The sequence below is a fragment of the Tyto alba genome, unplaced genomic scaffold (genome assembly GCF_018691265.1).
Source record: "Tyto alba isolate M040663 unplaced genomic scaffold, T.alba_DEE_v4.0 Super-Scaffold_38, whole genome shotgun sequence".
In the NCBI taxonomy this organism is placed as follows: Eukaryota; Metazoa; Chordata; class Aves; order Strigiformes; family Tytonidae; genus Tyto; species Tyto alba.
The window spans coordinates 39,761,461-39,777,263 of record NW_024881313.1 but is presented as its reverse complement, the minus strand read 5'-3'; the positions used below and the strand labels follow the sequence as shown (position 1 = coordinate 39,777,263).

Genomic DNA, 15,803 nt, shown 5'->3' with positions numbered 1-15,803 from the left:
GTAGGTGCCAGCTAATGTATTCATGTCAGATACTGTAGGACACCTCAAATGGCAATAGACTTCATAGCAATGTCATAGCAGTGGCCTCATCACTCACAGATTAGAGACAAAATCAGGAAGTCTCATATCTACATCTTTCACTGTCTACTTCATGTTGTACGAGCACCCAGTGCCTCAGTCTCTCCATGGGTAACAGAGGAACATTGCTGCTCGCCTACTTTTGTTCTGAGATATTTTGAAGGAAAATGCCATGTGAATTTGATACAGGGACAGACACTGGGGCTCATTTATAAGTTCAGAAAGGATGCTTGATTTTAAATCCCATTATCACTGGGGAATAAGGAGTTAAAGGACCCTTGAAAGGCAACACACTGTGTGAGCAGTAATTCCCACACAGCATATTCTCTAGTTTTCAAAAAGCAAAGCTGAATTAGAAGGCTGTTTGAGTTGCATGTAAGTACTGGGGATTCAATCATGTTGTTTTAACCCTGTAAAGTAAATATTGGAAAACACAGATGTCAGATTCTGTGAAATGCAAAGAAAAATCATAGAACGGTTTGGGTTGGAAGGGACCTTAAAGACCATCCAGTCCCAACCCCCCTGCCCTGGGCAGGGCCCCCTTCCCCCAGCCCAGGGGGCTCCCAGCCCCGTCCAACCTGGCCTTGAACCCTTCCAGGGAGGGGGCAGCCACAGCTGCTCTGGGCACCCTGGGCCAGCGCCTCACCCCCCGCACAGGGAACAATTTCTGCCTTAGATCTCACCTAAATCTCCCCTCTTTCAGCTTAAAACCGTCCCCTCTCGTCCTACCCCCACCCCCTGATCCAGAGTCCTCCCCCACCTTTCCTGTCCCCCCTTTAAGCCCTGGGAGGCCGCTCGAAGGTCCCCCCGGAGCCTTCTCTTCTCCAGGCTGAACCCCCCCAACTCTCTCAGCCCGGCCCCCCAGGGGAGCTGCTCCAGCCCCCCCAGCATCTCCGTGGCCTCCTCTGGCCCCGCTCGAGCAGCTCCGGGTCCTTCTGCTGTTGGGGGCCCCCGAGCTGGCCCCAGCACTGCAGGGGGGTCTCCCCAGAGTGGAGCAGAGGGGGAGAATCCCCCCCCTGGCCCTGCTGCCCCCCCTGCTCTGGCTGCAGCCCAGGGCACGGGTGGGTTCTGGGCTGCCAGCGCACGGGGCTGCCTCACGGGCAGTTTTCCCCCCACCAACCCCCCCAGTCCCTCTCCTTGGGGCTGCTCTCCAGCCACCCCTCGCCCAGCCTGTGTTTATGGTTCAAAATGGGTCATTCTGGGCTAGAGGCTCCAGCAGTATGAGAGATTCAGGGCAAGAAAGCATAATGTATCACTAGGGAAATTAAATAACACAGTATCAAGGAGTTGAGATTAAAGCTTAGACTAGGGATCCTATTGGTTTTTTATATATATAAATAACACTACTGAACAAACAGCTGGTTGCAATGAAGAATTTGGGTAACCTGTATTTGCTGAGAACTCTAGCGTTACTTGAGAACACATTAAATGTGTAGAGAAGAGCCAGCTGTGCTGTGAGTCCAGAAGGAAGGTTCTGGGTCCTGGCTTTTCTCTGTTTTTGGTTTTGGTTTTGGTTTTGTTGTTTTTTTTTTTTTTTTTTTCACATGAATACACTATAAGACTGTTGACTGGCAAGGTGGTGCTGTTTCCTTTCTTTTTATGTTGTAGCTTGCAGATTCCTTTTGCAATTTCATGCATATATACATATATATATATTGTGATCTGGAAAATAATTTAAGTGGGAGATGTGATACCAAATGTCTCCATTCCTTAAAAATATCTTTATTTTTACAATTAAGTGGACTCTTCCTAGCTGTAAGTATACTTTTTTTTTTTTTTTTCAATTTGTATTTGTTTTGGCGAAGTCAAGTTTTCAGTGAAGTTCTCCATTAAACAAAGACTTTAATTAATAATGAATTACAACGAAATGTAAAAAAAAAAGAAGTGAAAGAGTTCTCATTTTTCTTCATTCATAAATAGTATTTTTTCTATGCAGTCCTGCTTCTATATTTTCAGTTACCAAGGACAAGTTTGACCACAGAAACCTGCTTTTAAATTGTCTTATAGAAGTTGTGTTAAGCCTGGCTGTCATTTGGGAAAGTACTTCTTAATCAGTTAACTTATTCGGACTGACAAGGAGGTCTTTGGATTAAATTTTCTGGCTTGTACTGTACCAAAAGTCGGAAAAGATGTGATAATATCCTGCATATCTACAAAAAGAGGGGATTTGGGTAAAGAGGGGAGGGTGTCTGATGCAACATGAACAGCACTCTAGTTAGTTTCTTATTGCTGAAAAGGCTCTAAAAGTGGAGTGTAAGGGGGAAATTAGAAAACACATGAAAAAAAAAAAGAATATTATTCATAAGAGCCTTATCTTGTGAAGATGCTGTGAGCTTTCTTTATGTGGTTTAGTGGTGATTTGGTTAGTACTTCAGATGAGGTGAATCGCAACCTCAGCTTCACTGACTATTGAGTAGATTTTCAAAATATATGGGACAGTCTGGGTCAAATGGCTTTACAGACACCTGCCTTCGGTAGAAGAAACTTTTCTGGAGCAACCATTTAGATAGAAATGGGTCAAGGACCCTACAGCCTCCAAAGTACCTAAGTCTCATTGCAGATCTAGTCCTTAGTCCTTGTGTGCCTCAGTTCCCCACCTCTGAAATGGAATTGAACATGGTTCACAGGTGTGTTAAGAGCACAGATGTTACCAGTGAAATGAGTTTTCTAGACCAACTCCTGTCGTCCCAGTGCAGTGATGACATGGTAGTCACACATACCAACAGGCAGCATTTATTCTCTTGGCTTGTGACTTAAAAAATCAGAGGTTAGCAACCTTTAACTGCTAATGAACTTCACGTTATGATGTGTTATGGTGTAGAAAATCACAGCTGAATTCTGCAAGTCACCTTTCAGAAGGGTTGTTAGCAAAACACAGTCATTGCTTTATATCTGAATGTAGGACCTGATGTGAATTGGCAATAGCCTTTTGATCGAGGCTGAAAAACACTTCGCTTATTAAAAAAAAAAAGAAAAATCTCCTAAACAGGCACATCTGATTCCCTGCAGTGTTCTTCCCTTCTCTGCCTGTGAAAGTGCTGTTAAAACACAGCTGTAATGGACACCACAGAGTGAACTGGAGCTGGAGCTGCTCTCCAATTACTCGCCTATTTGTGCAATACAGACTATATTTTAGTCTCTTCCTAATGAAGGATGCTTCCCGCTGTGTCTGGAGTGCTTTGTCTCTCGGGGGCATCTTATTCAGCACAGATGGATTCTGAATAGGACTGCTGTCTGAGCCTGTCTCTTCCAAGCTGTCTTGGTTACTCAGCACCACCCGGCCCCACCTCATCGCAATCTGTGACAGTCACCCTTCTCCCAGAGTGCAGGGACTGGCCATGGGGCATCTAGTGCTCAAACCCCAGAATTTCTATAGGTGAACTAAGGTAGGGGGAGAAAGAAAGTCTGGCTGGAGTGGTGCGGTCTTGTGGAGGCATCTGAGACAGTCAAAGAGGTAGGAATCTGTGATACTTGATGCTGAAGGATCTCTCTTTTCAACTGTAGGATTTCTTTCTACTCCTTACAAAGCATCCAGCAACAAAGAACAGAAATTGAAGAAACTGCAGCAGACAGCAGCCCTGGGGAGGGATTAGGGCACCATTTTAGGTTCAGAAAACTTTGCCTAATTACAAGTGTTTACCTCAGAGATCCAAATTTACTTTCCTGACTTGACTTCAGCTTTCCTTCCTTACTACTGATCCTGGGGTTAACGTCTAGGGTAGCCTCAGTCTGATTCAAAGGAGACACTTCATTTGCAGCAGTTGGCGTGATTTTGCCATTTTGTGAAGCTCAGCTCTCCAAAGGATGGGTCTTTTCTTCCAGACTTCTCTCTGACGGACAATTGGGAAAGCGAGACAGATATTAAGAGGAAAACTGATGAGAAAAAGAAATTGTGGGGCTTCTGCTAGAACTCTGCATACCTGGTTAAGTCTTCAGTGAAAATCCGTAAGGGAAAAGAGACAAAGAGGGACATGGATGGTGTTAGGTTACACCATCCATGCCAAGGTTACACCGGATGGGAGCAGAGATGAAGGGTTAGCTCTGTAGATGACTAGAGGTTTACAGTTGACTGTAGCTATTGCTCCAGACTGTCTTAGGAGCGAGTCCCCAAAGGACCTATCGATAGTGCGGGGAGGGGAGTTGCAGCTCTGGAGGTTATCATGCACATGCTGCCTGCTCAGCTAAGTCTTGCTGTCCTTCATTTCCAAGAAAGCTCCATGCTTTCTTGACGACGGTGGAACACTCACCATGAGTGGTGACCTGCTACAAAGAGTCCCAAGACATGACAGAGGCTGTGGAATTACTCTACATCCAAGGAGTGTGTTTTCTCATGAGGGTCTGCTCTGAAGAGTCGCATGCTTGTGGGTATATTCCCTGTTTGCAGCTCTGGAGAGCAACCTCTTGTGGGTCATGTAACCTGGTTTCCTGTCTCACGACCAGCCACACAGTACCTCATGCACCAGATCCTGATGGTCTTCAGCAAGTTGTTTTACTTTATAGTTACTAATTAATAATCAGTAACAATAAATATCACATCCTCAAAGGATCCATAATAAAATACACAAGACTGCAAATTGAAGATCTGAAGGTGAGGGAACAAGAACCCACCTTCAGCTCCATGGCTTGAAAGTGATGGTACTGGTTTTCTACAGGACACACAGAGCTGTGGGACCAGAGAACCATGCTTTCACCTGCTGAACCCTGCTGAACCTTCCAGTGCTAGTCTTTCTGTTCTGGGGATCTGAAAGAACTTGATGCATCATCCTTGTTCAACAGAAGTAATATTCCCCGTACAGATTAGAGTAGCTGAGGTGGTCAATTAAAAAATATTCTTAAGATCACAGCATGGCTCAATAGCTCAGGGGAGGATTCTGCAATCCATTCCAAACTGCTGATTGATGTAGAAAAATGATTTAAACTTTCACAGTATGCATGTAGTAGGCATTATCCAATGTTTACATGTTTTCCAGTTGAAGTCATGAAGGAATGATGAACGAACTCTTGGACTAGTACAAAGATGGGGAAGATGTAAATAAACAGAAAGATAAGGGATGTGTTGACGTTGGGTGCTACATAGTTGTGTGTCTCAGTAGGACAGCCTGAGACTCTGGATCACTGTAGAAGCATGTTCTTACCAACAGTAGCAGGAAGGCTAATGATTGGAGCACTTGTAACCAGTTTATGGACAATTCAGGAGGAAGTTGTGGATGAAGAACAGCATAACCTTAAACAAGGCTGAACTTGTGTTGGAGGGAAGAAACAACAAGGTTAAAGTTCTCTGCCACTTCCCTGGTTTCACAAAAGCTCTTGATGTGCACCAATATATAAAGTAGCAAAATATATTGCATATGTAAGACAAAAATGCAGAGGGAAAAAGCATGAAGCATGACTGCTGGTGTAGATACTTTGGTTTAATCACTGTAACTTCTTTATATTCTTAGAGTAAGTGTTGAATCCTAGGGCTGAAGTATGCAGTGAAATTACTGTAGTGTCACAGTTAAGCTTCCACAGCTTGGTAAAATTATCACATATAAGCTGATCTATGGCAACTGCCTGTGTGCATGTACTGGGACTTGGTAGCAGATGTTGAAGATGTTGAATTACTATACGTGCTGACCAGACAAGGTGTCCAAACTCTTAAGTGGGTTGAAAGATGCAACACTGACCCACATCTGGTGCTCTTAGCTTTTGGAGATGACATGTACAGTGTGTGTGTGTGGGACATCTTAATGAAAGTAATTCTTAGTAGCTTCAAGAAATTGGAACTGCTGATTTATGCTTGGCAATAAATGTCAAGATTTGGAGCTCTCGATTTGTTCATGGGAGTAAATGTCAAGATTTGGAGTTACTGATTTGTGCTTGGCAATAAATGTCAAGATAACAGAATGATTGGATCGGGGACAAAAGGAAAAGATATAAGGAAGTAAAACACAGCAGAGATTTACACTGGGACAAAGAGATTCTTATGCAGCCTTGGTGCAGGGCAGGGGAAACTAATTCCATCAAAGGTGAACTTGTGCCCTTGACCACCAGTGTTGACCAGAATTGGAAGACGGGCAGATGGATGAAGAAGTTACATTTGGTATAAAGATTAACAGTACTGCTTTATCTATGCAAAGCAACTACACTAAACAAAAGACTTCAGAAGACTGGAGGCAGTAAAGAAGACCTCTGCAAAAGATATCAGGCTTCAGAGGAGTCATCTTTAGATGAAGGAAGTTGATAAGAACAGCGAAAATGCAAGCAAGAAGCAGCATTAGCAGCGCTTGGGTCATAATTCAACAGGGAAATATTTTTGAAGGCAAGCAGATGACAATATATCAAAGAAAATTATGCATATGCACCTGAGATTAGCCTTACTATGATGTTGCTATCATTTAGTTGTCTGGGCAGTGCCCATGGGAATATGAAAAAGTCAGGGTTCCAGGAGAAACCAAAATTGAGCAGAAAGCAATAACAAGGAGTCTCTTGGCTGGAAGAGTGTATAATCATATTGTATAAAAGAGAAACTTATGGCTTAGTTTAGTAGCCTAAATTTAAATGTGAAGGAGACAACGATGTAGGTCTTGGTAAATATTCCATGTAACATTTATGGAAGACCTGCACCCTCTGGAGCGGCACCTGGAAAACAGGAGGAGTACAGCACAGTACCTAAAATAAGATGAGACTGCTATGTTTAGGGAAATGAAACCAACTCCTAGCTAATACCAATAATTAATATTGAGACCAAAGATGGAGTGTTGATTGGGGTGTCTCTTGCAGGACAGTTGAAGAGCTCTTTGGCCTGTGACTGCATTGACTACATCTTCCATGGAAGCTGAGGAACCCAGAATGCCAATACTGTAGACACATAATTTTGTGTCTTAACCTTCAGCCTAAATCTCCCCCTCTCAAGAAAAAGTATTTACCCTTATGTAGGTGCTTAAAAATGTGTGGTACAAGTAGTTAAGACTAAACTAGTTATTCCAGGGTTATTTATGTCTGAGAGAAAGTGGCACTTACATAAGGCTCTTCATCCCATTGAATAAACCTACCTAGATCTGAATAAGTGACGTTTTCTCTTTAGTGATTATTCGTGGAGCCTACAGTGACTAGCTCAGATTTGGGTGTACAGTTTCTAGATGCCCAATTTAGAGCAGGTAAATTCTGTCCTTGACATCCAATTCTTTGCCTGATGTCTGAGAGCAGGAGCAGGGAAGAGAGACAAGGGGATTTGGGGGGATTCCTAAGGATCAGGTGGTTCCCTGTCAGGAGCTGGAACAGGGGCTGGTGGCCCATTACTGCCCCATGCTTTGGGATTCCAATGCCTTGGAACTTGTAGGGCAGGTTTGGGGGGGATCTAAAGTAGTAAAGGCTGGAATTTGTTCATGATACCCTGGCATCTCTTCTGCTTTATTACCCACTGTGGCAGGTTTTCTTAGATGTGGAGGCACAACATCTGCTTCAGTGAAGGCTGGACCGTGCCAAAGATTTGGCCTCCAATCCCCACTGGATGGCATGTCCCCAGGTGTAAAGGGACCCAGGCATGTCTCCCCCACCCCAGTGTGTCTCAGAGTGGCACTGAAGAAAAGATTTCTGCCTTGTATGCAGACATCACCTTTGCAGCTTCTCCAAGTGCCCAGCAAGGGCTGGGAGGAGGAAAAACTGCTCCGTAAGGAGCTGGATCTGAACTGACGTTGGACACTCAGGGCTGTAAAACTTCTACTTAAACCCCAAAGCATTAAATCATTTCCAGTCAAGTTGCATTTTTAGGTCAGAACAGTTTGACACCGGTTCTTGTAACTAACAAAACAAACACAGAATTAAAAAAAAAAAAATCATGATTGCTTTGTTTCTGATTCATTTCAGGCAGGCAGAAACTGTCAGTGGTGATTGTGGGGGAAGCAGAGGTAGCATCTCTAGTGGAAAAAGGAGATCGTTGATGGAGACAGGAGTTTTATTTGCTTCATTAAGCAGCAGAAAAGAAAAATTGTAGAAGGCACTGTTTTTCAAAGTTTGGGGTTTTTTTTTTTTTTTTTTTTTTTTTTAAATGCCCCTTCTCATTAGGCTTGACTGGTGTTGCTGCTTTGTCTGTAATGTGGCTCAGGCTTGAAAAACTAACAACGTTTATTCCTAATTGCATTTGATTACACATATCTAAAGGCCACAGATGGTTCAGGAGAACTGAGCTTTAAACACATGCACAAGCACACTCTTTCCCTTCCCCTCTTTCTAAGTCAGAAGATGGACAGTCTGACACTTGACTTTCATGCAGGCAAAACTTATCTAGTGAGGCCATCAAAATCCTCCATAGCGGTGGGGAAACCCTGGCAGAGTCCAGATGCAACACTGAAAATACAGTAGTGATAATTGATTTGTGGCTTCACCGGTCAAGGGCCAATATAATAGGATTATGCATTTAGGAAAAAAATAACTGATCATGATGACTGAATTTAAGTGTGATAGCTGATAAATCTAGTAGTTAATGAGAAATTATGATGTAGCTATAGCTGTTGCCCTGGTTGTGAGGCTTGCTTGTGCCAGGGCTGCTTCTGGATTGGGCTGAGGGACCCCTTGGATGGTCTCAGACCTCCAGCCTCCCTAGTTCCCAATGACAACTTCATTTTTTTTCACATCTGGACCAGTTCAGGGTCCTACAAACAACAGTTTCACATTGAACCCTGGTGCCTATTTTCCTCTGAGGACAGCAGCGGTCACACAACAGCCTCTTTAGTATAGCTGTAGCATTTAACATAGCTGTTTATTAGCAGAGACAATAGATTTAATTATGGATGCAATCTCTCCGAAAGTAATGAAAATTCTCTGAGATCATGTCTAAGTTTTTCCTTAATGTTTATGTGGGTTTGGTTCTGGGTGGGTCCAGGACTTTGCATCCTATCTAGTCTCCATCCCTCTCTCTTCAGCCTGTCTCCTCAGCAGACCATGACAAGGAATTTTCCAAAAAAATGGCTTTTATATTTTCCTATATTATCTTGAATCTAGCTGACCCAAAATACTGATATCTTCCTTAAAGGTGCCATTCTTAAAGCTAACACTTGTCTTTCGGATCATCTTTTGTGTTGCTTGTGTATGTCCTCCTGAACTATTACTTCCTTGTTTGTTCTTTTTTTGGTCAGCTATTGAGTTAAATCTATGCATACACATGGGAAGTCAACCTCAGGAGTCCACTATAACTACTCAGTAATTTTACCTGCCTTCATTTAAACTACGATCACACATGATCATATTTAGATTATTACATACAGCATCACATCCATCATATTCACTTGGAGGCTATAAATGAGGGTTACTGTCTCCTTAGCCCAAAAATATATAGCTAAGTGTAGTACAATCTGAACTCCACCTAACACCCTGTGTATCAAATATATCATTTTTCTGTATGGCAATTTGAAAGTGGAAGGACTTGGAAAACATCTGAAAGCTTTTATGTTGTAGCTTTTCCAAGGAGTCCAAGATATAATTGATAGGAGATCAGAAGCATCTTTATTTTAATTCCTACCTTGGTAGAGAGAAGGGGAACCTTTTTCTAGTCTGATAAAGCTTCTGAAGAGTTTCTTTTCTGTGACTTCCTAGGACAGAGTTTAATATCCTGAATAAGAAGATCCAAACTCCAATCCAGAGACCAAGAGCTTAATAAAGGTCTGGCAGATGCAGAATGGACTCAATAAGGAGATCGTTGACTAAACCACACGCTACATCCCAAACACCTGACGTGCCTTCCCATCCCAGGGTCCAACTTCACACTTGGTCCAAGTCTTTTAAAAGCTGATCAGGTCACTGTGTTTGTTTTCTCCATGAGAACTGCATTACATCTGGGGCCAGGGTGCCCTGTGATAACCCATGAGGCTGATGGGCCTAAACCCTGTCAAAACAAGATGAACCTCTCCTACAAAACAGACTGCTATTTATTTTTTTACATTTTTTTTTTTTTTTTATCTATCCTGATTCCCTCCTTTAGGTACCTGCAGACAGACAGAAAAGTTTATAACAAAGGAGAAAACCCAGGTAAACCAAATGAGGGCTGAGAAAAGCCTTGAGATAGGAATGAGAAGATAAATATGCCAGTAAGGAATTCAATAACAAACCATATGGGGATGACTGGAGAAATGTGATCCATTCCAGATGGTTTATCAGTCCTTAGTATCAACAAACTGGCTCAAATAAGCATAGAGATTTCCCTATGCTTTCCCAAAGCAAAGCCCTGGTGGTTTTCCTGTTATGCTGAAGGGCAGACTAATCCTTAAGCTGATGACAAAATAGTCATAAAACATTGTGATGCTGTTTTTCAGCTCTTGCCCAAAAGAGGGCCGAATTTAAGAAGTGGTGGTGTTTATATTGATCTTTATAAGAGCAAATTTCTGATCTAGATGTACTGGAAATGTTGATGTTCCTCCCTCCCTCATTTGTTCTGATTCTGTTTCCAGCACATCCCTTGGGCATGTTGAAAGTCTGATGGACAAAACCTGTAGTACTATGAACTGTACTGTCACCTTGTCCCTCCTTCCCTGTGTAAGCTGCCTGTCTCTTGAAATGCAGACTTTATTCTAGCTGGGGCTCGCGGACAAATGATGGGGAAGGTGGAAATCTAAGGAATGGGCCAGTGTTATATGCATTTCAGGTAATTGGTATTATTTTATGGGAGCTAAATGCATCGTCTGAGCAGTCCTGTGCAAGGGGGGGGAAAAAAACCCTAAATCCATGCTATTTGCTTCTTCAGACTTCTTGGTGCTCGAGCATTGGTGTGATGCTGGAAACGAAGCTTTTTGAAGTCTTCTGGTTGTTTATCTAGCACCTGCTAATGTCTGAGCATATGAAGAGATTTTAAAGGTCAGAATATGGAGGTTCGAAGGGTGCCCAAGTAGGGATACATGGGTGTGTCTCTTCATAAACCGGTACAAGCTACACTTGAGGTTGGGCAAGGGGCTCCTGGGGAGGTGCAGGAGGTCCCTCTGTCAGGCACCTTACAGGAGGGCTCCCAGTGCACCAAAAGGGGCAGTGGCCAGGGCAGCCCATGGAGCTAATTCCAAATTTACCCAGTGCCAGGGTAGCTTGCTAATCCTTGGACAGTTAACTTTCAACCTGGGGGACTGAGAATTCTTCCAAAAGGCCTGTGAAAGAGGAAAGCTTTTTGTCAATGCAATTAGATTCAATATTCAGAGGCTTTTATTGCCTCTTTGCTTCTAAGTGGAAAAGTGTACATCAATCTGCACATTTGAAAACACTTGAACACCATTAAACAAGAGCATCTTCTTGTTTCATTACTTGTCCGTATTATGTGGTTTTTTTGGTGGTGTTTTGGGAGGGGTTTTTGGTTTGGGTTTTTTTTTGAGCTCACTGAAACACTCGGATGTCCAGTCCCTTTGACCTTCTCTCTGCTTTGGTGGGCTGGTTTAGCATAAATTGAATTACTCAGGATAACTACATTGTATAATTATTTGAAGTAAAAAAGTGCTTGCAGAGCTTTGGAGCAGCCTGTAATTCATCTGCTTTTAGAAATACAGAAACTGACTGGTCTTCTAATCTCATTTTTGGATACCTGGTAGTTAACCTGCCACACAGTTTGTGTTTCCAGATGACATTTGCTCCCTCTGATGTGCTTTCAGAAGTAGACAAGTTTTCCAGAAATCTGGTATGAGTAAAGCAGACCATAAAATTACACCTGTTTTATAACAATTTTTGTAGTTTTGCCATTTATCTTTGCTTTGGCATGAGGACAGTTTCAGTAAAGTGTGTGTCTGTGAAACATAATGAAAGAGAGCATCTTCCTGGTGGGGTGGATGCTGCGTCTGCACATTGCCCTGGGTTCAGTGAAGCATTGCTTCGTGAAATGTGCACTGTAAGAGAAAGTTCTGCCTCACTTGTCACCTTGAGAGCTGCTGTAGGCTGAGCAGATGGGAAAAAAAAAAGGTGAAAAATGTCTACAGCAGAGTGTGTATGAGTTTGTTTCAGGTTCTTGTTTGCCTTGCTGAGGATGTTATAGTGTGGTCAGATAGGGATGGATTGGTAGACCCATTTGAAAATCCTGAATTAAGTAACATTAAAATGAGACGACCAGAGGGTCAGGGCAGAAGATGGACCGCAAAGTGGGGATATGAACTCAGCACAGTTGTAATTCTCTGGTTGATGATGAACTGCTAAAATCTGCAGACTAAAGGCTGCAGAGATCAGACCTGACTCAGTGTGAGACTAGGCGAGGGGCAGGGCAGCCAGGGAGGTGAAGTTTTAAAATGCTGAAAAAAAATCTTTTCTTATTAACACAGCTATGCCTGCACAGATGCATTTTTTTTTTTTTTAAGCCATTTAACTAAGCCCAGAAATCTGGTCAAAGCAAGCTCTGCTGCAAGAACATGTTGTTCACTAGCATCACAACACTGGGGCTCTGACTCTGGACCAACACAGCAGCTGCCTCTAACATGGCTCAGGCCTTAGGAAAAGTGATGAAGAGGTTGAAAATGACTGTGCTGCCAAATTTTTGGCAGCTATAATTCTGTGGGGCTGTCCTCCCAGGCAGGATTCTCACTTCTGAAACTGCTGGCAGCAAGTTTTAAGCTGTGAAGCTGCTCTTCCCTCCTGGTTCATCCAAGCCTTGCTGTAGGGAGCTGGGGCCGGGGGGAATCCTCAGGGGAAAGCTCTGAAACTGAGCTGTGGGTGAGGAACACCACCTCAAAAGTTAATGTTTTGGCTGAAGCAGAGGAAATGAGAGAAGGCAGAAGGAGAAAAATGCATCCCAAATGTTTAGCTTGGGCAGGAGCATCCAGGGACAGGATCACCCGGGTTATGCCTGGTCCTTCTCTTCTTTCCCTGAGCCTCTGATATGGGGCACTTGTTGGACATGCAGTACTGGGCTAGAAAATGCTGTGCTGTGACTCTGGCCCTTTGCACTGTGTCAAGCTCTCTTTGGGGCTTAAAGCAGCCCTTAAGTGCCGACTGCCCTCAGCAGCAGCTATTGGCATTTTAAAAGCACCTTCTTGCTAGTGCTGGGCCCGTAGAGAGCAACAAGCATCTCCCAAAGAAGCCTCTTAACTCCTTGGAGCCACCTTAAATTCCCTCTGGTCTGCCCTACCTGTCCTCCCTGGGTAACATGCATGGAAAAAAACACGTTTCTGGACACCCCCCAACCCTTAGCGTGTAAAGCGAGTTGCTCCTTACCTCGATTAACTGTGCCATGGCAGCTCTCGAGCAGGACAAGAAGAGGGAGGAAGACCTCACCCAGGAGGGAGGATGCTGCAAGGGTGGATCCCACGCCATCTTCTCTTCCCAGTGTATCTCCGACTTCTGCGCTGTGGCCCAAAGCAGGGGAGGTTTATGAATAACCCAGCCAGCTCTCGGCAGCGTTCAGCATTTACCAGAAGCAGTCGCGTGCTGTCCCGGCCCTTCTTTACTGCTTTCCTTTCTAACCCAGCAGCCACAGAGCTGACGCCGGGGAGTCATTAATTAATTAGGCCGGTGTCACTTACAGACTGCTCTGCTGTTCCTCAAGCTGGGCTTTGTGAAGGGGGAGACGCAGGGAGCAAAGTAGCACTCAGAGCTTTTGCCGCTCCCCCAGAGGAAGACGATTCACTCATTAAGACCCTGGCTTTGCATTTTTTTTTTTTTTTTTTTTTTTTTTTTTTTTTTTTTTAAATTTTACAGCTGCCTGACTGATTCCAGCTCTCTTCTTGCTCTTGTTTTTCTCCTGGCCTGTTGAGAATTCTCTTCCCCTAATGAAAAAGGGCGGTAAGCCAAACTGATGCATCATCAGCATCATAGCTACCCTATGCTAGCAGAGTCCGGTGTTACTAGAGATGAGTATTGGGATTTTAAAAGCATCTTTCATCCCTGAAGGATCTTGTGGATATACTGCTACAGTCTGGAAGTTCACCCAGACTTAAGCTGTGAAGGGAGTTGAAGGCAACTGGGATGAGCATGTGCATAGCAGGTTGTAGAAGCTAAAACTGCAGGGCCACCATCTTGGGCTCTGTTCTACTCAAGGGGCTCCAGAAAATGATCTGAATCAGATGGGTAAGGAAAACACAGCTTGAGGGTTTGAGAGAGTGTGGGACTCTAATCTGGACTGTCCTTCCAACAAGGAGCAAAGAAAACCTCCAGCCACAGAGTGAAAAAGTGGGTCAGGAGGAGAGTGACTGGATGAACGAGGTTTACTATATTTTCCCATGCTCATAATTTCTTGTGGTATTCTTTACTGGGAGAAGCCTGGCATTTTAGGCAAGAAAAGCAATGAGATCCAGGAGGGTCTAGTCACTTCTGCTACCGTGTTCTAGCGCTTTCTGAGAACTAAGCACAATTTCAGGAAAAAGAGCTCCATAACAAATTAATATTTTACAAGCTCAAATAGGCAGGCCAGCTTTAAGGTTTGCATTACTGATCAGACTGTGAAGATCAGAGGAGGGTGGGACGATGCCAACACGTGCATTGCTTCGGAGGAAAAGCAGCTGTTCGGTTCTTTGCTGCATTTTGCTCCCTGCAGACCTTCTCAGTGACTGCTTGCTGTGTTCCCATACATGAGATGATGGGAAACTGTGTGCTCGGAATATTGACATAAGAATGAGGTACAGTGGAAAGGGAACGTGGGATGCTGTTGTATGAGGTGTCATCATCAGACAACAGACGGTGGCAGCATTGAGGCAGGGAATTATGCATCTGCCTCAGAAGTTGTGCACCTTGGTCCTCCTTCCCCCTGTGAAAACCCAATCTGGGGCTCTCAGATCCTAAGCAGTGGTTCACTGAGCCGGTTTTAATGTTTTTCAGTTTGATTTTTTAAGGAAATGGGACTTTTGGACATGATACTTTGCTTGTCACTCTCTTCCCTCCACCCTACCTTCCCTCCTGTGGACTTTTAAAATTTTGTTGTCACTTTAATTCAGCTGAAATTGCCCGAGGGATAAAGGTCTGGGAGATACTGAGTTTCTGCGCGTTGAATTTTTTAAAAGGTTTTCCATTGAGTAAAAAAATTGAATCAGTTGTAGTTCTCACGGAAGGAAGGATAGTATGTGGATAATTCTTGCAGGACACCAGAGGATCTATCCTGGGCAGAGATGTTATGACCAGCTGAGCCATGGGGAGCTTTGGTTGGCATCTTGCTAGACACCAGCGAATGCAACCACAGGGCATAAATCCACGGCAAACTGGGCTGCTGGTCCTGCTTCTTCCTTGTAGAAAAACATTGTTGAAGAACTAGTACTAGTCTGTGTAAGAGGAGCTTATGGAAATGCACCTGCTGTGCCCTGGGTCAAACACAGTATAAGCTCGCAAAGCCTCTGGGTTGCTATTTCCAGAGTGCAGTTTATTATTAGTGCCTTGCACATGAGCTGGGAGTTCAACGTTGCTCCCATCCTTTTATCTGTGGCTTCTCAAGAGGTGTGGGGTTTGGGGAGTTTTCTTTTGTTTTTTAATGCACTGAGCAAATTAGACTGTGATTTTCCTGCAGCTGATGGGGAGACATTTCTCTGTGTGCTCATGAACCGGGCCTGCTGTGGCATCAAACTGCTGCTGGAAAACATTTGTGCCAAGTGTTACACAAAAATAGCACAAACAAACCTGATTTTTTTTTTTTTTTCTTTTTTCCAACCTCCAGATTTCTTATTCTATATATGGGTCAGTGTAGCAGAGTGCTTCCTTTAGTTTAAAGGGGAAAAAAAAAAAAAAAAAAGTAGATTTCTGCAGACTCCAGACCTTCTAGCACTTTGTAATTTCATTTCAGCTTCTTTCCTTGGGACAATTTGAAA

General features: G+C 43.7%; 1 protein-coding gene across 1 annotated transcript in view; it reads right to left on the bottom strand.

Moving 5' to 3' along the window:
* The window catches only part of TMIE (transmembrane inner ear), a 36,287-nt gene extending 22,828 nt beyond the window's left edge, over positions 1 to 13,459 (bottom strand). The window contains exon 1 of the mRNA XM_033011823.2: positions 13,228 to 13,459. Coding sequence (XP_032867714.1) covers positions 13,228 to 13,326 — 99 coding nt within the window. The 5' untranslated portion in view covers positions 13,327 to 13,459. The remainder of the gene's footprint in view (positions 1 to 13,227) is intronic.
* Between the last annotated feature and the right edge of the window lie 2,344 nt (positions 13,460 to 15,803).